The sequence below is a fragment of the Oncorhynchus clarkii genome, chromosome 25, assembly GCF_045791955.1.
Source record: "Oncorhynchus clarkii lewisi isolate Uvic-CL-2024 chromosome 25, UVic_Ocla_1.0, whole genome shotgun sequence".
Classification (NCBI taxonomy): Eukaryota; Metazoa; Chordata; class Actinopteri; order Salmoniformes; family Salmonidae; genus Oncorhynchus; species Oncorhynchus clarkii.
The window spans coordinates 36113450-36139676 of NC_092171.1; the positions used below are offsets into that span (position 1 = coordinate 36113450).

The following is a 26227-nucleotide window of genomic DNA, read 5'->3' on the forward strand; positions in this document are numbered from 1 at the left end:
AGCAGCATTTGCATTTGTTTAAGCTGTTTACTATTTACATTTATTTGGATACATCCATAACAATAAGCTAATGAGGCACGATTTCACCTGTCATAGAAAATGTTCTAACTTGTCAGCACACTATTGTTCAGAGGAGCTATCCAACAACACAGCTAACACAATCACTTCAAACTGAAGCTGGAAAAACTGCAAACTAGCTGCACTTCGTTTAGTTTTATCTTTTTTTCAATTGACATTTCTTTGTTTATATCCATAAAAATTATGCCAGCTGATTCATGATTTCGACTGGCTGAGAAACTGTCTGTCTGTCTCGTCCCGACTCCCGACACATTCATTACTATGGGACAGATGGAGATTGATTGAATATTGAAACAATGTTGCAAATGTTGGAGAGACAGACAGTAATGTTTATACAAATCTCCACTGTTAAAAAAAGAAATGTTAGTCTAAAGGAAATATGAGATAATGTCTAGATGCTTCTTATAGTGGAGATCAAGTTTATACATTGCTTGGCTGGGCTGATGAGACAGTGGATTCCACAGTCAGATGGCATAAACCATATTCTGTGAGGGCTGATTTGGAGTTGAGATAAGCACACACAAATCTGACTTTTATATAAATTATTGATTGATGTCAACTGGAGACTTTTAAATTAAGCGTGGGGATCTCAAATTAGAAAATGTCCTTGAGTGACTGACACCTTGCAGTAAGTAAAATTGTGAACCAACCAATCTCCCTCACTCCCTCCACAGAAAATCCGCTGTGAGCTGCTAGACACCCAGAGGAAGGTGTTGTCCCTGCAGGACATGTCCCTGCAGCTGCTGGTCAACAGCGAGGGCAGTGACTGTCTGGAGGCCAAGGAGAAGGTTCACGTCATCGGGAACCGCCTCAAACTGCTCTTCAAGGAGGTGACCAGAGACCTCAAAGAGCTGGAGAAGATTCTGGACATGAACAGCAGCCAACAGGTCAGAACAGACGCACTTTTGCAATTAAAAAAGAACAATGGAATGTATCTCCATTTATTTTTTTATTTCACCTTTATTTAACCAGGTAGGCTAGTTGAGAACAAGTTCTCATTTGCAACTGCGACCTGGCCAAGATAAAGCAAAGCAGTGTGACACAGTCAACAACACAGAGTTACACATGGAGTAAACAAACAAGCCAATAGCACAAACAAGTCAATGACACAGTAGAGAAAGGAAAGTATATATACAGTGTGTGCAAAGGGCATTAGGAGGTAGGCAATAAAAAGGCCATAGGAGCGAATAATTACAATTTAACAGATTAACACAGGAGTGATAAATGAGCAGATGATGATGTGCAAGTAGAGATACTGGTGTGAAAAAGAGCAGAAAAGTAAATAAAATAAAAACAGTATGGGGATGAAGTAGGTAGATTGGGTGGGCTATTTACAGACGGACTATGTACAGCTGCAGTGATCGGTTAGCTGCTCAGATAGTTTATGTTTAAAGTTGGTGAGGGAAGTAAAAGAATAAAATATTTTTGCAATTCGTTCCAGTCACTGGCAGCAGAGAACTGGAAGGAAAGGCGGCCAAATGAGGTGTTGGCTTTGGGGATGATCAGTGAGTCATACCTGCTGGAATGTGTGCTACGGGTGGGTGTTGTTATCGTGACCAGTGAACTGAGATAAGGCGGAGCTTTACTTAGCATAGACTTATAGATGACCTGGAGCCAGTGGGTCTGGCAACGAGTATGTAGTGAGGGCCAGCCGACTAGAGCATACAGGTCGCAGTGGTGGGTGGTATAGGGTGATTTGGGAACAAAACAGGTGGCACTGTGATAGACTGCATCCAGTTTGCTGAGTAGAGTGTTGGAAGCTATTTTGTAGATGACATCGCCGAAGTTGAGGATCGGTAGGATAGTCAGTTTTACTAGGGTAAGTTTGGCGGCGTGAGTGAAGGAGGCTTTGTTGCAAAATAGAAAGCCGATTCTAGATTTGATTTTGGATTGGAGATGTTTAATATGAGTCTGGAAGGAGAGTTTACAGTCTAGCCAGACACCTAGGTATTTATAGTTGTTCACACATTCTAGGTCGGCACCGTCCAGGGTGGTGATGCTAGTCGGGCGGGCGGGTGTGGGCAGCGAACGGTTGAAAAGCATGCATTTGGTTTTACTAGCATTTAAGAGCAGTTGGAGGCCACGGAAGGAGTGTTGAATGGCATTGAAGCTAGCACAGTGTCCAAGGAAGGGCCAGAAGTATACAGAATGGTGGCGTCTGCATAGAGGTGGATCAGGGAATCGCCTGCAGCAAGAGCGACATCATTGATATATACAGAGAAAAGAGTCAGCCCGAAAATGTAACCCTGCGGTACCCCCATAGAGACCGCCAGAGGTCCGGACAACATGCCCTCCGATTTGACACACTGAACTCTGTCTGCAAAGTAGTTGGTGAACCAGGTGAGGCAGTCTTCAGAAAAACCAAGGCTATTGAGTCTGCCGATAAGAATGTGGTGATTGACAGAGTCGAAAGCCTTGGCCAGGTCTGTGAAGACGGCTGCACAGTACTGTCTTTTATCGATGGCGGTTATGATATCGTTTAGTACCTTGAGCGTGGCTGAGGTGCACCCGGATTGAACAGCGGAGAAGGTACGGTGGGATTCGAAATGGTCAGTAATCTGTTTATTAACTTGGCTTTCGAAGACTTTAGATAGGCAGGGCAGCATGGATATAGGTCTGTAACAGTTTGGGTCTAGGGTGTCACCCCCTTTGAAGAGGGGGATGACCGCGGCAGCTTTCCAATCTTTAGGGATCTCGGACGATATGAAAGAGAGGTTGAACAGGCTGGTAAAAGGGGTTGCAACAATGGCGGCGGATAGTTTTGGAAAGAGAGGGTCCAGATTGTCTAGCCCAGCTGATTTGTACTGGTCCAGGTTTTGCAGCTCTTTCAGAACATCTGCTGTCTGGATATGGGTGAAGGAGAATCTAGGGAGGCTTGGGCGAGTAGCCAGGAGGCCGGGGTTGGAGTAGCCAGGAGGAAAGCATGGCCAGCCATTGAGAAATGCTTATTGAAATGTTCGATTATCATGGATTTATCAGTGGTGACCGTGTTACCTAGCCTCGGTGCAGTGGGCAGCTGGGAGGAGGTGCTCTTGTTCTCCATAGACTTTACAGTGTCCCAACACTTTTTGTAGTTAGAGCTACAGGATGCGAATTTCTGCTTGAAAAAGCTAGCCTTTGCTTTCCTTGCTGACTGCGTGTATTGGTTCCTGACTTCCCTGAACAGTTGCATATCGTGGGGACTATTCGATGCTATGGCAGTCCACCACAGGATGTTTTTGTGCTGGTCGAGGGCAGTCAGGTCTGGAGTGAACCAAGGGCTATATCTGTTCTTAGTTCTGCATTTTTTGAACGGGGCATGCTTATCTAAGATGGTGAGGAAATTACTTCTAAAGAATGACCAGGCATCCTCGACTGACGGGATGAGGTCAATATCCTTCCAGGATACCCGGGCCAGGTCGATTAGAAAGGCCTGCTCGCAGAAGTGTTTTAGGGAGTGTGCAGTACACATATTACACAATAAGAAATAGTGCAGGAGACAGGTTTGTAGCGTTTCTCTACTGTATCTAACACCGTTTCATGCTTGGCCTTCCTCCCTCCCTCTGTGTGTATCTCTCCCTCTCGCCCTCCCTCCCCCCTCTCATCCTCTTTCTCCCTCCCTCTTGTCTCTCTCTTTCTCCTCTCTTTCATCTCAGGATCTGTCTACGTGGTCGTCAGCTGATGAGCTAGACTCCACCTCTGGTTCCATAAGCCCGGTGTCGGGCAGGAGCACGCCAAGTCGCCGTCGATCGGTAACGTATAGTAATACTCCTGACATGGTTACATGGTGCCCTACCAGAAGAAAGGTGTTTGGCACTTCCTCCCTAAGACTGACAGTGCGTCACTTGTGCCCCTGAATGCAACGCCCAGTTTGCTCCAGTTTAAGGCCATGCAAAGTCACTCCCTCCCACCATCCCAGGACCTCTCTTTCTCACCTTTTCTCTGTACACCTTCCTACATGTATATACATTCCACACACAACTCTGACTCTTTTTCCACACCTTTATTATTTCATGTTATATCATCTCCCAGAGACAAACCGACCAGAGCACTTGAGACATCATTATACCCCCTCTTAAAAAATATATATATATTATCTTATTTTATTGATTGACTTTTCCCCCTAAACTACAACATCTACTTCTGGTTTCTCCTGACCAAATGTGTCCCATCTTTTTCTTATTTTCTTTAGTCCTGTGGTTTTAGAGTCCTGTAGTTTTAGAGTCCTGTAGTTTTAGAGTCCTGGGGTTTTAGAGTCCTGGGGTTTTAGAGTGCTGTGGTTTTAGAGTCCTGTAGTTTTAGAGTCCTGGGGTTTTAGAGTCCTGGGGTTTTAGAGTCCTGGGGTTTTAGAGTCCTGTAGTTTTAGAGTCCTGGGGTTTTAGAGTCCTGGGGTTTTAGAGTCCTGTAGTTTAGTGCTCATGGAATATTGGCTCTTTAAAACCCTTGGTTTTTATCAATTAAATTCTATAGAAGTTATGTCTTGTCTTCACTTCAATCCCAATGGTTGATCTCAATGATTTGAAGATACAGTACATGTATATCTTAAATTTGTTACATCTGTCTTCCACATAGCAAATCATGCATCATATCATACGTTGTGCTTCAGCAGCGAATGAATTCCCTTTGTTCCAAATACCAGCATGACCATCCAGCTGTAGCTGTTCAAAGTAGCTGTACACTTTGAAAAAAGCTAGTTATTATTTTCTCTAGTTGTCACCTTCCTTCACATATTTGATTTGTTCTAAGATCACCTTCTATTCTTTTATTTGGGGTATTAACTTTTCATCGGTAGCTTTGTTCTTTATTTGCCTGGACTGAAACATACTTTCTTTCTTTTACCCCCGTGTTCATTGCAAACAGCAACGGGGCAAATGTAGTATGTCACAGCAGACCTCTGGACCCTCTGTGAGCAGTCCACACAGATCACACAGGTACCTTTCTCCTGGTTTGTAGAACACCCAGAAGACAATAGAACTCCTGGAACATGTTACAACTGTTCTGGAACCGTAGTCCGTTGTGCTGCACCGACAACACATACAGTACATTGCAACAACTGTACTGTAAAAGAAACAATAGAAAACCCTGAATACTGATTTTTACTTACTTCCAAAGGTTCATCAAAGTTTAATGAAAAATTAATTCCATTCTAGACACTATGTAGAGGCTATAGGGTTTAGCAGAAAATGTGGTTATAGCCCACACATCCTTTACACTACAGTTCTGCAATAACTAAATATATAGGCCTCTTTGTTGCCAATGTCCTCGGCTGCTTGATTAACTACGCTACCCAGAATGCACCTTGAGTGCTTAACATACTGTCAACAGTTTCTCTAATACCTCTTGGTAACTATAGAGCTCTTACCGCTCCTTCTCTACTGCTAGTGAGCACACGCAGTTGTTCTCTTGAATTGCCAAGCCAGCAAGCATCTGCAATGAACAATATGATGGCAGCAAGTCTATCTCTCTATTTCTTTCTTTCTTTCTCTTGTGTGTGACATCTATTTAATCTATTTTTTCTATTTCACATACCTAATCCACCATCTCCCCCTCACTCCCCTCAATCACCCATCTGTGGGTCGCCCCTATCAGGTCTCCATTTGTGGAATGTTAGGGGGCACTTTGATCACAGTCTAGACAGACAGACCTGAGGGTAAAATGAACATCACTGTTATCTAGCTATGCATACCATGATTTATAATTTTAGGATTCCCTTTGGTGTAAGCTAATTCAAATAGGCCCCATTGTCAGCTATGCCAGAGAAACAGCAGGTACCACATTTTCGTAAAGTGTTGTAAATCAGAACGCTATAATTGTGTTACTGTAGTGTTCATCCCTTACCTGAGAAATATGAGTTAATAGTGAATAGTACAAAACATGTTATTTAGCATGTTAATAGATATAGTCTGTCTTCTCAGTTTGACAGCAGCCCAGTCAGATGAGGGTATATTAAGATGGTTCTGCTGCTGACTAATGCTACATCGAGCTTCACCTAGCTACACCCTTTAAAACAGACTGCTCTATGCTGCTATGCTCCTGTCTTGGCATGCTTTGCATTTATCAGGATATAAACTCCTCACAGAGAGGTCTTGAAGGACTATCTAAAACATTTAAACTGCTACTTCCTGCATGCATTTTGTCTCCCATCCTAACACCTTACATCCTTTTACAAAGGAGTGTCAGCTCAACATCCTGTATTTGTTTTATGGGTTTGAAAATCATTTCTTGAAAATGTTTGTCAGTGTTTGTCAAGTGTCATTCAACTGACTGTGGGTGTATTGATTACCAATATAAACTGGGTGGTTTGAGCCCTGAATGCTGATTGGCTGTCAGCCGTGGTATATCAGACCGTATACCACGGGTATGACCCCCACATTTTTTTTTACTCATCTTATTACGTTGGTAACCAGTTTATAATAGCAATAAGGCACCTAGGGGGTTTGCGTTGCATCGTGCCTAAGAACAGCCCTTAGCCGTGGTATATTGGCCATATACCACACCCTCGGACCTTATTGATTAAATATAATTTGGTAATTTGATCATGGCTGTGTCAATACACAGTTCATTATTATACTTGTAGAGCAATAACAACCATAGTGTCTGTCTTGTAAACTACAAAGGAAATAGATATTTCATTCTGTTGAATCCAATGACAAAATGGATAGTTGGATGGATGGTCTGGTCTGGATACATGTCCTTAGCTGTACAGTAGGTGTCATAACCTAAGTCTGCTTGTTGTTGTGTTGTTGTGTGCTCTCCGTGTCGTATCCTATCAGGTTTCCCGTCGCTGGGTCCGCTTCCTCCCCTTCTGAGGCAGAGGGGAAATCATCATCGTCATGTTTCCTGTACCGCGTCCTACGGGTGGCGGTGCCCCTCCAGTTGCTGTTCCTCTTGCTGCTGGTGGGCATGGTCTGCCTGGTGCCAGTGTGTGAGGCGGATTTCGACTGCAGCCAGTCCAATAACTTTGCCCGTTCCTTCCACCCGATGCTACAATACACCAACGGGCCCCCTCCTGTATAGTCTTTCATGACAGACCAAACATTTGGTTTTGGGTGCCGAGCGAGATTACAGCCTGGCCCTGGTATGGAGACGAACCTGAGGAGAATAGTTGGGCTTTTTGAACTTCTTGACTGTTGTGGATTTCAACTCTATGGGTCTCTCTCTTGTTGTTTTTTCCCCCAATAACAGTGCGGGAACTGTTTCAATGCTCCGCTAGTTTGCAGCTTCCATGAAGAATAGAGATATGGCGTTCCGTCATTCTGCACCTTGTGTTGCCGTGCATAAGCAAGCAAAAACCTTAGTTATATCTTCTTTGTTCTGTATGGATGAAGTACAGCAGCACTCTTAACTTGTCTTTTCACTCGTGTCTTCTTTTAGTTTTCTGTTATGTTGTATGTATAGACGAAGAAGCGTCTTAGGGGCAGCAAATGTAAGAACCAAAAATGTTTGTGACGGCAGTCAGTGGATATCCCCTGTTAAGGTACATGCCATGTGTTGCCATTTGTCCTCTAGTTCAATGCAGAGCATATACTCTGTGAATGTGCCTGTTGTAGCAATTGAACACTTGTAAAATATCATTTTAAGATGACTTATATTGCAATATTTTTTTTACATGTGTTTTGGCATGCGGTTATGATCTTTGCTTATGGGTGTGTCCGTGGTGAATATTTGATTTTTAATCTGAATTATACCTGGGCGTAAGAATCTATTTAGTCTGAATTGTGTATTGAATGTGTATGTAAAAGAAAGGCCGTGATGAAGAGTTATTTGCTATAAACTGTTTAAAAGCATAAGAAACATTGAAAATATGGACTGAACACTCATTTTTATTTTTCTAGCTGAAAATATGGATTCTACAAACAAACTATTAATCAACAGTATAACGAATTATAAAACTGTATATTTTCTATGGCTCTGTGTGTTTAGTATTAAATGTACAACAGTCCAGGATTACTTAACATATTCTGTACATAATATCAATGTAAATCAATAATCTATATCTGACCCTAAATTACAAATATTGAATGCCAAATTCTCATTTTGATTCTGTCTTTTATTTAACATAATTTCTCTCTGTGGGAAGCAACATTTCTAACTCTTCTACTCTGTCAAGTCAATAACGCTGAATCAGTCTTTGGATCCTACTTTCCATACATCATAAACTCAATTCAAAGCACAATTTCAATGGTCCAAAAAACATATGATACCTCTCAAATTTCATTCAGGTGCCTGTCTTGAGCGGAGTCCTCTGGGGAGATTTAGGCATAGATCAGTGCTACAATGCGATTGACATTCAATTCCATGATACAGATTGAATCTAGCCCGTACGCTTCATTCACGGGGAGAGCCACAGGGTCAGTGGACCTCTGAGAGACAGCTGAGAGGGATCCGATAGACCCAGAGGTATGTTTGTTCTGGAGCTCTGGGAGATGGGAGTCCTGGTGGTGGGTAGGACAGGACCAGGGAGTGGTGATGGTGGAGGTCATGGTGGTGGGTAGGACAGGGCCAGGGAGTGGTGGTGGTGGTGGTGGTGGAAGTCATGGTGGTGGGTAGGACAGGGCCAGGGAGTGGTGGTGGTAATGGTAGAGGTCATGGTGGTGGGTAGGACAGGGCCAGGGAGTGGTGGTGGTGGTGGAGGTCATGGTGGTGGCGGTGGGGGTGAAGCAGGCACTCCAGTGATTTGATCATGTCGTAGTTTGGAAGGTTCGGGGCTGTGACGTCCAGACCTAACATCTGAGAGACCACCAGGGCTGTGACTTCTAGACCTAACATCTGAGAGACCACCAGGGCTGTGACTTCTAGACCTAACATCTGAGAGACCACCAGGGCTGTGACTTCTAGACCTAACATCTGAGAGACCACCCTTCAGGAAGTCTACCAACTGAAACAATAGAGCAGATACACCTCAAGTCAGGTTTCTGATGTTATTTTCTGTACTCCTCAATCAAATGCCATTCTGTTTGTATGTGTGTGTGCATGTGTGTTTCTGTCTTTCTATGAGAGCATCCATTTGTGCATGCATGCCTGTGCGTGTTAATACGACTATGTATCCATCCATCCCACCACCCTTTTCTCACTGTGTGTGAGCTGGGCCAGAGTCTGTCTGAGGGTGGTAAGCTGCTGCTGAGCCTCCCTGGCCTGGTGCTCCTGGCTCTGTAGATCTGTCCTGGCTGTGGTCAGCCTCTCCTCTACCTGGGCCTTCCCCTTCTCCAGCTCCTCCAGACTCTTACTCTGCTCCCCAATGGTCTGGCTTTGCTCCGGGACTTTGAGCTTAGATACAACATTCCAAATTTGACAGGAATGCCCTTTAAGTTTCATCATATTACTTCACAAAAACATAAAATTGCGACCAATGGTATGTTATAACAATGTTATACAGAAGTAGAAATTATACTGTCAGTAAACAATTATCACAGTTTACATATAATACAAAGTGCTAATTAGTGGTAATAACCAACAGTTTTAAACTACATTTGGAATCTTGTACAGGTATTTCACAGGCAGTTAGAGGAATCAGACAGAGAAGAGTAGGTAGGTGAAGTTCTATGACTCTAGAGAATGTGTGGGCTGTAAGCATCCTGCCCTCTACCTTCAGCTTGTTGGTATGTGACAGCTGGGCCTTGAGCTCTGTGATGGAGACCTTACTGGAACCCAGTTCCCCCTGCAGTCGCTCCACCTTTTTCTGTAGACTATAATAAAATATAACAGATACATTAGATAGAATATAATACTGTATATTCTTTACAATAGATACTTTACATCTATTTTGTGAGTAAAATACAATTTGTCTTCTGCCTATCCCTACCCAACCCCTGGATGGGTAGCATTTTTAGCTGTTACGTGTCTTGCTCAAGGGCACAATGGCAGGAGATGGTACCTGGGATCACAGACCAGCAGCCCTCCGGTTGCTGATTCAGTTCCCACTTTTTGCACCCAGCCCGGGTCTTAAACCAGCAACCTTCTGGCTATCAGCCCGGCTCTCTAACCTCAAAGCTACCTGCAGTTTGCTGGCGGTCACAGGGGTGTCGTCTCACTCCACGGCCAGGGCTGAGCAACTCCTCTTCTCCTCCACTAGCTCAGTCACTTTCCACCTCAACAGCTTTATGTGGAACTCCTTACTCTCAGACCTCTCTTTCTGAACCTTTAACTGCAGACGACATGGTAAACGGGTGTTTATCCATTTTCAGCATACAATGATACAGTACTAGGACATCAACAGTAATGATATGAACTAGATTGACAGAAATGTTGGTGTGAAATCCATTTAATCCATTGTGGAATGTGGGAGCATACAAAAGCACCAGTGTGCTTGAGTTTTTTCCCCCTACAGCTTAAGGTGTGCAAACAACTCTCTGCCCATTCAACAAATGACATGTAGATTAGATTGGATAAGTTTATTAGTCACATGCACAGGGTTGCAGAAGTCATCGCAGGGTACAGTGAAATTCTTATGCTCCGAGATTCAACAATGCAGGTCAAAAAAATAAAAGTGAATGAGACAATAATACAAAAATAATAATATATACACATTTACAACTGTAGCAATGGTACATGTCCATTTGGGGGTGGGGGCAGGGTACATGTCCATTGGGGGGTGGGGGTGGGGGCAGGGTACATGTCCATTGGGGGGTGGGGGTGGGGGCAGGGTACATGTCCATTGGGGGGTGGGGGTGGGGGCAGGGTACATGTCCATTGGGGGGTGGGGGCAGGGTACATGTCCGTTGGGGTGTGGGGGCAGGGTACATGTCCATTGGGGGGTGGGGGCAGGGTACATGTCCATTGGGGGGTGGGGGCAGGGTACATGTCCATTGGGGGGTGGGGGCAGGGTACATGTCCATTGGGGGGTGGGGGCAGGGTACATGTCCATTGGGGTTGGGGGTGGGGGCAGGGTACATGTCCGTTGGGGGGTGGGGGCAGGGTACATGTCCATTGGGGGGTGGGGGCAGGGTACATGTCCATTGGGGGGTGGGGGTAGGGGCAGGGTACATGTCCGTTGGGGGGTGGGGGTGGGGGCAGGGTACATGTCCGTTGGGGGGTGGGGGCAGGGTACATGTCCATTGGGGGGTGGGGGCAGGGTACATGTCCATTGGTGGGTGGGGGCAGGGTACATGTCCATTGGGGGGTGGGGGCAGGGTACATGTCCATTGGGGGGTGGGGGCAGGGTACATGTCCATTGGGGTGTGGGGGCAGGGTCCATGTCCATTGGGGGGTGGGGGCAGGGTACATGTCCATTGGGGGGTGGGGGCAGGGTACATGTCCATTGGGGGGTGGGGGCAGGGTACATGTCCATTGGGGGGTGGGGGCAGGGTACATGTCCATTGGGGGGTGGGGGCAGGGTACATGTCCATTGGGGGGTGGGGGCAGGGTACATGTCCATTGGGGGGTGGGGGCAGGGTACATGTCCATTGGGGGGTGGGGGCAGGGTACATGTCCATTGGGGGGTGGGGGCAGGGTACATGTCCATTGGGGTGTGGGGGCAGGGTACATGTCCATTGGGGGGTGGGGGCAGGGTACATGTCCGTTTGGGTGTGGGGGCAGGGTAAATGTCCATTGGGGGGTGTGGGCAGGGTACATGTCCGTTGGGGTGTGGGGGCAGGGTACATGTCCGTTGGGGGGTGGGGGCAGGGTACATATCCGTTGGGGGGTGGGGGTGGGGGCAGGTTAAATGTCGGTTGGGGGGTGGGGGCAGGGTACATGTCCATTGGGGGGTGGGGGTGGGGGCAGGGTAAATGTCCGTTGGGAGGATGTATGAATGTTAATAGGGGAGCTGCAAGGGGAAGTGAGAAGTGAATGAAACAATAATTACAAAGAATAATACTGTCTAGACATATTACAGCTCTAAAGTAGTAGCTAGTTACAGTAGCGATAAACTACATTTTGTGTACCATTCGCTGTAGGTTGTGGGTGGGCCAGGGTCTTGCTTTCCACCAAAGCCGTTGCTCTACTCGAGACAGAATGAGCTGTAGCCTCATGTCGAAGCCCAGATCTGACAGTTGTTCCAGGAACTGCTCATACTGCATGGGAAAATACGAGGCCCATATTTACAAAGTGTCTCAGAGTACGAGTGCTGATCTGGGATCAATTTTTCCTTTGAAACAATATATGCCATTTAGTAGAAGCTTTTATCAAAAGAGACTAACAGTCATGTGTGCATGCATTTCATGTACGGGTGGTCAGAGGGGTTGGGTTAAATGCGGAAGACACATTTCAGTTGAATGCAATCTGACTAAGTACGAATGCACAACTGACTAAGTATCCACCTTTCCCTTTCATAACGAATACGCGGGGGGGGGGGGGGGGGGGGGGGGGGGGGCTGATCCTAGTTCATCAGTCCTACTCTGGGACACTTTGTGAATACAGGCCCATGCAGTAATATCTCTGCTATTCCAGTAACATCAAAATGCATTTGCAGTAAATGTGCCTGTGCAAGAGGATGCTAATGGGCCCGGACCAGAGTCCCTTGACAATTTGGTATTAAGAAAAGAAAAGCCTGGACACCGTACGCTGCTCCCCTGCTTTATTCCTGTACCAACATACAGCACAGGAGCAGCATTAACTGTGTGTGGACTTTTCTTTATTCCCTTTTTGTTGGTCCAGCACAAGTGGAGAAATATTGGATGTGCATGTCACCTTCTACACTCTGTCATAAATAAATATCTGCTATTCCAGGAACATCTAAACACGTTCACATTTTCATAAGAGGATGCTAAGATCCTTGCACCAGGGTTCATTTGCATGCAGTACCAGTCAAAAGTTTGGACTCACCTACTCATTCCAGGGTTTTTCTTTATTTTTTAAACTATTTTCTACATTGTAGAAAATAATAGTGAAGACATGAAAACTATGAAATAACACAAGTAACCAAAAAAGTGTTAAACGAATAAAAATATGTTATATTTCAGATTCTTCCAAGTAGCCACCCTTTGCCTTGATGACAGCTTTGCACACTCTTGGCATTCTCTCAACCAGCTTCATGAGGAATGCTTTTCCAACAGTCTTGAAGGAGATCCCACATGCTGAGCACTTGTTGGCTGCTTTTCCTTCACTCTGTGGAGCACCATCTCAATTGGGTTGAGGTCGGGTGATTGTGTAGGCCAGGTCATCTGATGCAGCACTCCATCACTCTCCTTGTTCAAATAGCCCTTACACAGCCTGGAGGTGTGTTGTGAGTCATTGTCCTGTTGAAAAATAAATTATAGTCCCACTAAGCGCAAACCAGATGGGATGGCATATCGCTGCAGAATGCTGTGGTAGCCCTGCTGGTTAAGTGTGCCTTGAATTATGAATAAATCACTGACAGTGTCACCAGCAAAGCACCATCACACCTCCTCCTCCATGCTTCGCTGTGGGAACCACACATGCAGTCTTTTCACCTACTCTGCGTCTCACAAAGACACGGCGGTTGGAACCAAAAATCTCAAATTTGGACTCATCAGACCAAAGGACAGATTTCTACCGGTCTAATGTCCATTGCTCGTGTTTCTTGGTCCAAGTAAGTCTCTTCTTATTATTGGTGTCCTTTAGTAGTGGTTTCTTTGCAGAAATTCGACCACGGAGGCCTGATTCACGCAGTCTCCTCTGAACAGTTGATGTTGAGATGTCTGTTACTTGAACTCTGTGAAGCATTTATTTGGGCTGAAATCTGAGGTGCAGTTAATTGCCGATTTCTGAGGCTGGTAACTCTAATGAACTTATCCTCTTCAGCAGAGGTAACTCTGGGTCTTCCTTTCCTGTGGCGGTCCTCATGAGAGCCAGTTTCCTCATGGTGCTTGATGGTTTTTAAGACTGCACTTGAAGAAACGTTCAAAGTTCTTTAAAATTTCCGGATTGACTGACCTTCATGTCTTAAAGTAATAATGGACTGTCATTTGTCTTTGTTTATTTGGGCTATCTTCTGTATACCACCCCTACTGTATCTTGTCACAACACAACTGATTGGCTCAAACGCATTATGAAGGAAAGAAATTCCACAAATTAACTTTTAACAAGGCACATGTTAATTGAAATGCATTCCAGGTGACTACCTCATGAAGCTGGTTGAGAGAATGCCAAGAGCGTGCAAAGCTGTCATCAAGGCAAAGAGTGGCTACTTTGATGAATCTCAAATATTATATATATATATATATATTGGTTACTACATGATTCCATATGTGTTATTTCATAGTTTTGATGTCTTCACTATTATTCGACAATGTAGAAAATAGTAAAAATAAAGACAAACCCTGAAATAAGTAGGTATGTCCAAACTTTTGACTGGTACTGTATATGCTTATTTTTTTTGTAATAAATTTGCAAAATTGTATAAAAAGTGTTTTTGGTTTTTGGATTGTATATAGATTGATAAGATGGAAAAAAAAATATTTAATACATTTTAGAATAAGGCTGTAACGTAACACAATGGGGAAAACCTTACTGATCTTGACAAAACGATCCCAATACCACTATTGTCACTATGGACAGAGGGCAGGATAGACAGTTGACTTGTATAGAAAGCATGCAAAAAGTAAAGTGCATAAGGGAGGTACCAAAACACCTTGATAGGAGAGGCCATGCAAACAGATGAGGAAATATGGCTATATATAAGACATTATATAGTAAAACCTGCAAAATGATTAATGTAAATCTGGGGAAAAACCATCCCCCACCACAGTAAATTTCGAATTGTCCCTAAGTGGAACAAACATGCTTCCATGACATGTAGAATAAAGTCAGTTCTATTCATGACATTTCTATTTGACCTTATCCAGTTATCTGCCTTCTGTTGCTGTGTCAATACTTTACATTATCTTTCTGTGGGTTAGGTCGCCTTATGAATAAAACAGAATATCTACATTTGAAGTCAGATGTTTACATACACCTCAGCCAAATACATTTAAACTCAGTTTTTCACAATTCCTGACATTTAATCCTAGTAAAAATTCCCTGTTTTAGGTCAATTAGGATACCACTTCATTTTAAGAATGTGAAATGTGAGAATAATAGTAGATAGAATGATTTATTTCAGCTTTTATTTCTTTCATCACATTCCCAGTGGGTCAGAAGTTTACATACACTCAATTAGTATTTGGTAGCATTGCCTTTAAATTGTTTAATTTGGGTCAAACGTTTTGGGTAGCCTTCCACAAGCTTCCCACAATAAGTTGGGTGAATTATGGCCCATTGCTCCTGACAGACCTGGTGTAATTGAGTCAGGTTTGTAGGCCTCCTTGCTCGCACACGCTTTTTCAGTTCTGCCCACAAATTTTCTATAGCATTGAGGTCAGGGCTTTGTGATGGCCACTCCAATACCTTGACTTGTTGTCCTTAAGCCATTATGCCACAACTTTGTAAGTATGCTTGGGGTCATTGTCCATTTGGAAGACCCATTTGCAACCAAGCTTTAACTTCCTGACTGATGTCTTGAGATGTTGGTTCAATATATCCACATAATTTCCCATCCTCGGGATGCCATCTATTTTGTGAAGTGGACCAGTCCCTCCTACAGCAAAGCACCTGCACAACATGATGCTGCCACCCCCGTGCTTAACGGTTGGGATGGTGTTCTTCGGCTTGCAAGCCTCCCCCTTTTTACTACAAACATAACGATGGTCATTATGGCCAAACAGTCCAATTTTTGTTTCATCAGACCAGAGGACATTTCTCCAAAAAGTATGATATTTTTTGTGGAGGTTTTGGAGCACTGGCTTCTTCCTTGCTGGGCGTCCTTTCAGGTTATGTCTATATAGGACTTGTTTTACTGTGGATATAGATAATTTTGTACCTGTCTCCTCCAGCGTCTTCACAAGGTCCTTTGTTGTTGTTCTGGGATTGATTTGCACTTTTCGCACCAAAGTACATTAATCTCTAGGAGACAGAACGCGTCTCCTTCCTGAGCGGTATGACGACTGCATGGTCCCGTGGTGTTTATACTTGAGTACTATTGTTTGTACAGATTGGCGCCCCCCTTGGGTTGTGCCCTTGCGGATATCTTTGTGGGCTTTTCTCCTTGTCTCAGGATGGTAAGTTGGTGGTTGAAGATTTCCCTCTAGTGTTGTGGGGGCTGTGCTTTGGCTACGTGGGTGGGGTTATATCCTGCATGTTTGGCCTTGTCCGGGGGTATCGTCGGACGGGGCCACAGTGTCTCCCGAACCTTCCTGTCTCAGCCTCCAGTATTTAAGCTGCAGTAGTTTATGTGTCGGTGGGCTAAGGTCAGTCTGTTATATCTGGAGTATTTATCCTGTCTTATCCGGTGTCCTGTGTGAATTTAAGTGTGCTCTTTCTAATTCTCTCTCCCTTTCACTCTTTTTCTCTCTTTCTTTCTCTCTTTCTTTCTTTCTTTCTCTCGCTCGGAGGACCTGAGCCCTAGAACCATGCCTCAGGACTACCTGGCATGATGACTCCTTGCTTTCCTCAGTCCACCTGGCCGTGCTGCTGCTCCAGTTTCAACTGTTCTGCCTGCGGCTATGTAACCCTGACCTATTCACCGGACGTGCTACCTGTCCCAGACCTGCTGTTTTCAACTCTCTAGAGACAGCAGGAGCGGTAGAGATACTCTGAATGATCGGCTATGAAAAGCCAACTGACATTTACTCTTGAGGTGCTGACTCGCTGCACCCTCGACAACCACTGTGATTATTATTTTTTGATCCTGCTGGTCATCTATGAACATTTAAAAAATGTGGCCATGTTCTGTTATAATCTCCACCCAGCACAGCCAGAAGAGGACTGGCCACCCCTCATAGCCTGATTCCTCTCTAGGTTTCTTCCTAGGTTCTGGCCTTTCTAGGGAGTTTTTCACACCTGCATTGCTTGCTGTTTGGGGTTTTAGGCTGGGTTTCTGTACAGCACTTTGTGACATACATTTGATTGATTGATTGATTGATACAGATGAACAGAGTATCTTCAGGCATTTGGAAATTGCTCCCAAGGATGAACCAGACATGTGGAGGTCTACAATATTTTTTCTGAGATTTCTTTTGATTTTCCAATGATGTCAAGCAAAGAGGCACTGCTTTTGAAGGTAGACCTTGAAATACATCCACAGGTACACCTCCAATTGACTCAAATTATGTCAATTAGCCTATCCGAAGCTTCTAAACATCATGACATAATTTTCTGGAATTTTCCAAGCTGTTTAAAGGCACAGTCAACTTAGTGTATGTAAACTTCTGACCCACTGGAATTGTGATAAGTGAAATAATCTGTCTGTGAACAATTGTTGGAAAAATTACTTGTGTCATGCACAAAGTAGATGTCCTAAGCAACTTGCCAAAACTATAGTTTGTTAATAAGACATTTGTGGAGTGGTTGAAAAACGAGTTTTAATGACTCCAACCTACGTGTATGTAAACCTCCGACTTCAACTGTATAGGGGGGAGTTCTTAGTTGATGGTTTCAACCAAGTGCCTGCGATACAGTGCGGTTTCCAAGAGTTTCCAGGCAACAGAAAACGTTGTCTCTCATTTTACCACAAGGGGTGCTGTTGTTCAAAATCCTCTAGTCGAGGATGACGCAAAATTGCGTCACCGCAACCAGGAAATGCAGTAGCTGTTCAAATTGACTTTATGCACAACAAGGCTGCGTTCAAACTGTCATGCTCATCGAATGCACATTGCTCACACCGAGTTAGATGTGACTCAACGCAGATACTGTAGTTATTTTAACATGACAAGCATCTTCTTGTTTTAGTAGCCTGATTTGGTGAGTTATTTTCTTTAAACTAGCTAGCTATAACTCTCATTGATTTGAAGCTAACTAGCTACCTTGCAAGTGCTTGTGCACGAGCCTTTGTTCATGGACGGGTTGATGTGGCATACATGCCTCGTGCTTTATTGTGACCATCAGGAACAGATACATTCTAGTAACCAATGACCATAATGTCCGGAACCTTTATTGTCATCTGGCTAGCTACTTAGCTATTGCATGCATTTCCATTCAACCAAGGTCAATTTTCCTGAAACAAGAAATGAATGCATATAGCTAAAACGTTAGTAATGTACTGTCCATGATGCATTTCTTTGTGTGAAAGTATTCAAATTGGTTCCTCTTGAGTAGAATAAACCTCAGAGATATGTTGGTTCCATGATTTAGCTAGTCAATACAGTATGCTTATGTTTTCTCATCTCTTCGCATTCCTGTGTATAGTCCAATCCATAACATGTTCTGGACACTGTTGTGCCGACTGAGGACCCAGAAGCCTTTGGGGAGTAGGACATGTGCCTATAGGTTCACCTCTGTCAATCTGTCAGACCCTACCAAGCCGCATGTACCACCTAGAACTCTACTAGCTCCCTGGACCACCACAGGCTCTGGTCATCATAGGACGTGTCACTCAAGCACACACGTCCAACACCATGGCTGGACTGTCAGACGAGATGTTTTGTATGCTGCACGACATTTTAACACCTGTGTTCAGTCACTATCAGCTGTCCCTGGTCAGCCCACCTCCACCAGACACTGGAGTTTCAGTATACAGAGAAGGTTTTATTCAACAGTTCCTGTTAAATCAGTGATGAAACCAGTGACCGTGCTTGGAAGTGGGAAAAAAATTCCTAAAGGCCCCAGGACCAAACAACCATCCAGAACCAATCAGCCGACCCCAAAGGAGGACAAGGTGAAGCCGTCCGTCCATCAATCAGATTAGGGGACTGGGAGATGCTTAATAAATGAACGAATGAATGGATGGATGGTGGGCTGAATGGACGTGTGAATGGAATAGATTTGAGGAAATTGTATGAGGTACATACAGGGACAGTACAGACCCACACACATCAGAGCATATAGACTTGAACCCTATCTTAACATCTGATATCACCCAATTCTGATTCTTGATAATGTGGGGTTAAAATGTCATTAACAATGTTTAAATCAATGTTCTATCTGACCCCATAGGATATGATGCAGTGCATTGCCTATGCAACAGCAGACCAGTACCATCTGCCAACACTCTGCCATGACCTCATAGCCCACGGCTTCTACGAAGTAGATTTACCAAGAGGTAGGCCAACACCTTTTTACTTTACTTCATGGCTACTGTAGGCTAATTGCTTACTCTTTTCATGGCTGTGCAATGTAACAAAAGACACATTTTGATTATAATATATTTTAATTTCAGATGCCTCAAATGCACTTGTAATATGCACTGACAATGCCCAAAAACCCAGTGATAATGCAACAATGTTCTTCTTCAGGTATGTCCTCTTTTTTCTGTATGTTATTGTTATGTCTTTTACACAGCTTATTGTTTTGTTTTGAGTCAGAATTAATTAAGCCATTTTTACTTCTAGGGAGGGATCAGTGGTCTTTTGGAATGTTGAAGAGAAAACCGTAAGAAGAATTCTGATCCTATTGCACATAAGAAGTCACAATTGTAATTATAGTTCTGATAATAACAAAAAAAGATCACATCACACTCGCTTAAAAAACACTAAGGGAAGTTGTGGTTCTCTTGAACCAGGTAGTCTAACATGCTGACCAGGTCAAAAAGCAATAAACATTTATAGCAATTTAGTTAGCTAGCTTGCTGTTGCTAGCTAATTTGTCCAGGGATATACACATTGGGTTGTTATTTTAGCTGAAATGCACAAGCTCCTCTACTCCGACAATTAATCCACAGATAAAACGGTAAACCAAATTAATTTCTCGTCATCTCTCCTCCTTCCTTCAGGCTTCTTTTTCTTCTTTGGACTTTATTTGATAGTTGGCAACCAACTTTATGGTGCATTACCACAAAAGATGAATTGAGTGTGGACCTCAGTTCATCTTTCAATCACCCATATGGGTATATGCTCATAAAAACCAATGAGGAGATGGGAGAGGCAGGACTTGGAGCGCTTTGAGCATCACAAATAGAACCAAGTTCTATTTTAGCGCCTGGCCGCGCAGACGCTTGCGAGCAGTGTGGGCGCAGTGATTGAATAACATGTATGTGTACATTTATTTTGCAATGCCAGCGGTGTGGTCAGCATGTTAGCAGGTGATTTGTAGAGGGAGCTGAAGATATTGTCAGTTACAGATCAATAATGACATTTCTTGCTATTGAACTGCTTTGTTTTTCAGATGAAGAAAGTGATGAGGCTCTTGGAGCGGCATGAGATTCATCCCTACGAGGTAGCTCTGGTCCACTGGGAAAATGAAGAGATCAACTACACTATTGGAGAGTATGTCACCTGATATGGTTGGTCGTTACAGATCAATGATTGCAGTTTCAATCATGTTATATAGATTACAGTAAAATGTAATTGTAGATTTCTGAAAAATAAATGACTTAATATGATATGTCTTTAACATTTATCGTTTATTTAGTTTTCATTTGGATGATAACAATTTTATTACTCTCCTGGGATAGGGCACAATTTGTCAATTGTTGTCTTTAGTGATCAGTGTCTTTTGTTCAACCCAGGGGAAACTCAAAGCTACAACGTGGTAACTTCCTGCTGAACAGTGAAATAGATCCTGACAAGGCCGTGCTGGATAAATTTGCATTTTCAAATGCCCTTTCTTTGTCAGGTTAGCTGGAACCTTTTTCATGTTACTGTTTTTTGTTAATGTATGAAACATAGCATTACTGTTAAACGGTCCAGGTGTGTATATACACTACTGTTGTGATTTATCCTTACAGTCTGATACTGCTCTCCCGTCTGTTTTGTTTCAGTGAAACTGGCCATATGGGAGGTGGCTTTGGATGACTTTGTGGAGTCGATTCAGTCAATTCCAGAGGTAGGTTAACAATAATCTGTGTACAGTTTGGATCTCCGCACTTGAGAAACAATAATCTCAAATCTTGAGTAGAGAATCACGTAAAATTATCATTACGAATTGTTTGTCGCTGTAAAAATCATTTGCCATAGGTTCCTCCCAACTGACTAGATTATATGCACTTCCCATTCAGATGCTGAAATCTGGGAATAAAATAAAGCTGTCCAGAGCAGAGGTTATGCAGAAGATCGGAGAACTCTTTTCTCTGAGGTAAAGTCAATTTAAAGCTGTGACTCTTATTTAGGGCTGTCCTGGACTATAACAAATCTTGGTCGCCTGAAAGTCGTCTGTTCCAATCAATTGGTAAACATTTTTAAACAGTTTTTTTTTTTTCTTCATATATAGACACACTTTATGTGTTTTAATGAAATCAATTATGTATACATTGAGCTTGTCTGATGCTTTAAGCTCACTGTTTAATGAAGTAAGACAGAAATTGCTCAAGAGGGAGCCAGAGATCAAGATGACCAGAAGATAAAAACCTTAACCTGTCCCGACTATCCTCCTCCCGCTCCTACTGGCTTTCGCAGATTCTGCCACTACTCTCCTGAAGATATCAGTAATAGTCTACACGTGGAGTCTGCAAAAGTTTTCATGTGGAATGCCAATTTATCTTGCCATTTCTACCGATCTGCATGCCAGTTACGGTTTTCATATGCACATTTTCATGGAACAGTTTAATTTAATTTATAATAAGTCTTTGTTTCTCAAAATCATTGTCATGTGGTTAATCAAAATTCTATCCCAGCGTAAATGATACAAACCTAAAAGTAACTTATATTGCCATTGCCAACTATGTAAAAATTGCCTTGTCATTCTCAATGAATGTAAAAACAGACTTTGTTAGCTTGCTGTTTGAGGTGGAAAAAAACATGACTTTGAGGAGCTCCGCAGCTCATTAGGGGTGGTGCTTAAAGCCAATCAGAAATACTATGAGATACCCAAATGGGCACATTTATATGCCTACATTTGTGAGCAGGCCAGGTAGCCTATAGGCCTACTTTTATGCGTAATCAGGTTACTCAACATTGACAGGAGCACTCCAAACAAAAGACAATGACTAAATTGACAATCTCCTAAATGGAATCAAATGAACCAAAACTTGTTTCTCACAAGTGTAGCATAGGTTGTGTGCTCTGCAAACCTATGTGTCCACTCACTCCGACAATGAGAACGGTAAAAGACTGGAATAATAACATGTATTAACAGATATTACCGTAAGCAGACAAACATTGTAGATAACAGTACATGTACTACTGGTGTTATATGTCATGGGGAATTGATAGACACTAACAATCAAACGCAAACAATTCACACAATTGAAGTTATGAAACAATGAATGTGCACAAATTGGCAGGAGAGAGACGTGCATTTTGCAGCCACACTCCCCTTTTTCTTGGACTGTGCCATCCTTGCATTCTCCTCAATGGATTAGTCTCAGCTTCCGCGATGGATTAGTCTCAGCCTCCGCGATGGATTAGTCTCAGCCTCCGCGATGGATTAGACTCAGCCTCCGCGATGGATTAGACTCAGCCTCCGCAATGGATTAGACTCAGCCTCCGCAATGGATTAGACTCAGCCTCCGCAATGGATTAGACTCAGCCTCCGCAATGGATTAGACTCAGCCTCCGCAATGGATTAGACTCAGCCTCCGCAATGGATTAGTCTCAGCCTCCGCGATGGATTAGTCTCAGCCTCCGCGATGGATTAGTCTCAGCCTCCGCAATGGATTAGACTCAGCCTCCGCAATGGATTAGACTCAGCCTCCGCAATGGATTAGACTCAGCCTCCGCAATGGATTAGTCTCAGCCTCCGCAATGGATTAGTCTCAGCCTCCGCAATGGATTAGACTCAGCCTCCGCAATGGATTAGACTCAGCCTCCGCAATGGATTAGACTCAGCCTCCGCAATGGTTTAGTCTCAGCCTCCGCAATGGTTTAGTCTCAGCCTCCGCAATGGATTAGACTCAGCCTCCGCGATGGTTTAGTCTCAGCCTCCGCGATGGATTAATCTCAGCCTCCGCGATGATTTAGTCTCAGCCTCCGCGATGATTTAGTCTCAGCCTCCGCGATGATTTAGTCTCAGCCTCCGCAATGGTTTAGTCTCAGCCTCCGCAATGGATTAGACTCAGCCTCCGCGATGGATTAGACTCAGCCTCCGCGATGGTTTAGTCTCAGCCTCCGCGATGGATTAGTCTCAGCCTCCGCGATGATTTAGTCTCAGCCTCCGCGATGATTTAGTCTCAGCCTCCGCGATGATTTAGTCTCAGCCTCCGCGATGGTTTAGTCTCAGCCTCCGCGATGATTTAGTCTCAGCCTCCTCAATGGATTAGTTCACTGAAATGGGTGCAAATAAGCCCGGTGTCTTATGTGCCATTAAAAAAAAGACATATAATGTACCAGTCAAAAGTTTGGACACACCTATTCCAGGGTTTTACTTTATTTTTTACTATTTTCTATATTGTAGAGGAATAGTGAAGACATCAACTATGAAATGACACATGGAATCATGTAGTAACCAAAAAAAGTGTTAAACAAATGAACATTTATTTTATATTTGAGATTCTTCAAAGTAGCCACCCTTTGCCTTGATGACAGCTTTGCACACTCTTGGCATTCTCTCAACCAGCATCATGAGGTAGTCACCTGGAATGCATTTCAATTAACAGGTGTGCCTTAATGCGTTTTCAACCAATCAGTTGTGTTGTGGCAAGGTAGGGGTGGTATACAGAAGAGCCCAAGTTGGTAAAATATCAAATCCATATTATGGCAAGAGCAGCTCAAATAAGCAAAGAGAAATGACAGTCTACCATTACTTTAAGACATGGAGGTCAGTCAATGTGGAAAATTTAAAGAACTTTGAACGTTTCTTCAAGTGCAGTCTCAAAAACCATCAAGCTCTATGATGAAACTGGCTCTCATGAGGACCACCACAGGAAAGGAAGACCCAGAGATACCTCTGCTGCAGAGGATAAGCTAATTAGAGTTACCAGCCTCAGATTGCAGCCCAAATAAATGCTTCAGAGTTCAAGTAACAGACACATCTCAACATCAACTGTTCAGGGGAGACTGTGTGAATCAGGCCTTCATGGTCGAATTCCTGCAAATAAACCACTACTAATGGACACCAATAATAAGAAGAGACTTACTTGGGCCAAGAAACACAAGCAATGGACATTAGACCATTGGCAATCTGTCCTTTGGTCTGATGAGTCCAACCGCCGTGTCTTTGTGAGATGCAGAGTAGGATGATCTCCGCATGTGTTGTTCCCACCGTGAAGCATGGAGGAGGTGTGATGGTGTGTGGGGTGCGTTGCTGGTGACACTGTCAGTGATTTTATTTAGAATTCAAGGCACACTTAACCAGCATGCTATCACACCGATATGCCATCCCATCTGGATTGCGCTTAGTGGGACTATAATTTGTTTTTCAACAGGACAATGACCCAAAACACACCTCCAGGCTGTGTGAGGGCTATTTGACCATGAAGGAGAGTAATGGAGTGCTGCATCAGATGACCTGGCCTCCACAATCACCTAATCTCAACGCAATAGAGATGGTTTGGGATGAGTTGGACTGCAGAGTGAAGGAAAAGCAGCCAACAAGTGCTCAGCATAATGTGGGAACCCCTTCAAGACTGTTGGAAAAGTATTCCTCGTGAAGCTGGTTGAGAGAATGCCAAGAGTGTGCAAAACGGTCAAGGCAAAGGGTGGCTACTTTGAAGAATCTCAAATATAAAACACTTTTTCTGGTTACTACATGATTCCATATGTGTTATTTCATAGTTTTGATGTCTTCACTATTATTCTACAATGTAGAAAATAGTAAAAAATAAAGGTGTGTCCAAACTGTGTGTATTTATTTATTTGCTACTGCTCGACTAAAAAATATATATATCGGTCGACCAACAGCCTATCAACCAGTCGAATATTTGGGTTCAGCCCTACTCTTGTTTTATAAAACATTTGTACAAACTGAGTTGTATTACATTTTACACTGCATCTACCTGATCTCTGACCTGCTGTTATGTTGTTCCAGACACTGTATCAACCTGAGCTCTGACCTGCTGTTATGTTGTTCCAGACACTGCATCAACCTGAGCTCTGACCTGCTGTTATGTTGTTCCAGACACTGTATCAACCTGAGCTCTGACCTGCTGTTATGTTGTTCCAGACACTGCATCAACCTGATCTCTGACCTGCTGTTATGTTGTTCCAGACACTGTATCAACCTGAGCTCTGACCTGCTGTTATGTTGTTCCAGACACTGTATCAACCTGAGCTCTGACCTGCTGTTATGTTGTTCCAGACACTGTATCAACCTGAGCTCTGACCTGCTGATCACGCCAGACTTCTACTGGGACAGAGAGAACCTGGAGATGCTCTATGACAAGACTTGTCAGTTCCTCAACATCAACCGCCGGGTCAAGGTATAATATAATAATAATTATATGTAATTTACCAGATGCTTTTATCCAAAGCGATTTACTGTCATGGGTACATATATTTTACATATGGTCTGTGTCTTATTCATCGTTAGTATGAGTTTATGGATCATATTTGATAATATTTGATTTGGAAGCAGATGCAGTATTACTTGTAAATGTAGATATGTTGTTTCTTCTGTGATATAGTCCACTTTAGTCATAGGCAGCAAACCTTAAAAAATGCTTGTCATTATGCAAGAAATTATTGAAATCCATTTGCAGCAGTGGGGCCTGTTGTCCTGTTGTTTTTCAGGTAGTGAATGAGAAACTGCAGCACTGCACTGAGCTGACAGACCTAATGAGGAACCACTTGAGTGAGAAGCACAGCTTGCGGCTGGAGTGGATGATCGTCATCCTCATCACTATCGAGGTCAGAAACCCCTAACGCGCACAAACCTCTCTAACTACATGGTTTATGTTCTGGTGATGGTTATGATTTAAGATTATATTGTTTCTAGCATTATAAAGAACAAAATGTAGCCTCATCATTCAATGTTTTATATCCTCTCACTAATATTTTGGTTTGGTTTCTTCAGGTGTTGTTTGAAGTTGGCAGAATGATTTTCTGAAGAGCTTCATCAGCGATGCTAAAATACACATTTAAGGAAAGAAAAAGACTAACAGATACCTATTTATGTAAGTACATTACATTATGATCATAATGAACAAGACATTGAAAAGAAGGTTAAGCTTTGACCCCAAAGAAGGTAACTTACTGAACATAAGAAAATGGCACAACTACGTTAGACTTACTGTTCGTTAAAACTTGCAACGATGGAATGGGATTTGATTGATTAGGATCCACATTAGCCAACAACAGCTGGTCTTACAGGGGTCTTACACATAACAAAAAATACTTTACAATTGACATAAATGTAAAAACATGTAGTGTGTGGTCATCTATCAGTTACACATGCATGTCAGTACATACATACAAGTAGGTCACACGTG

The 26227-nt window shown here is 43.3% G+C and overlaps 2 protein-coding genes and 1 pseudogene across 2 annotated transcripts in view; 2 read left to right on the plus strand and 1 right to left on the minus strand.

The window, feature by feature from the left end:
* The window catches only part of LOC139384189 (nesprin-1-like), a 170882-nt gene extending 162796 nt beyond the window's left edge, over positions 1 to 8086 (plus strand). The window contains exons 147-150 of the mRNA XM_071128908.1: positions 753 to 965; positions 3714 to 3809; positions 4918 to 4988; positions 6831 to 8086. Of these exons, the coding sequence (XP_070985009.1) occupies positions 753 to 965; positions 3714 to 3809; positions 4918 to 4988; positions 6831 to 7074 (624 nt within the window). The 3' untranslated portion in view covers positions 7075 to 8086. The remainder of the gene's footprint in view (positions 1 to 752; positions 966 to 3713; positions 3810 to 4917; positions 4989 to 6830) is intronic.
* A 226-nt stretch (positions 8087 to 8312) lies between these two features.
* Positions 8313 to 12327, minus strand: LOC139383633 (coiled-coil domain-containing protein 170-like; annotated as a pseudogene).
* A 5271-nt stretch (positions 12328 to 17598) lies between these two features.
* LOC139384011 (required for meiotic nuclear division 1 homolog) lies at positions 17599 to 25869 on the plus strand. Its single transcript, XM_071128638.1, is given in 13 exon segments — positions 17599 to 17708; positions 17710 to 17733; positions 18178 to 18646; positions 18925 to 19030; positions 19148 to 19223; positions 19320 to 19359; positions 20092 to 20192; positions 20435 to 20541; positions 20687 to 20751; positions 20924 to 21000; positions 25099 to 25219; positions 25530 to 25646; positions 25813 to 25869. Coding segments are annotated over 13 exon segments (1407 nt in total). The 5' UTR covers positions 17599 to 17637; the 3' UTR covers positions 25846 to 25869.
* Positions 25870 to 26227: the final 358 nt, after the last annotated feature.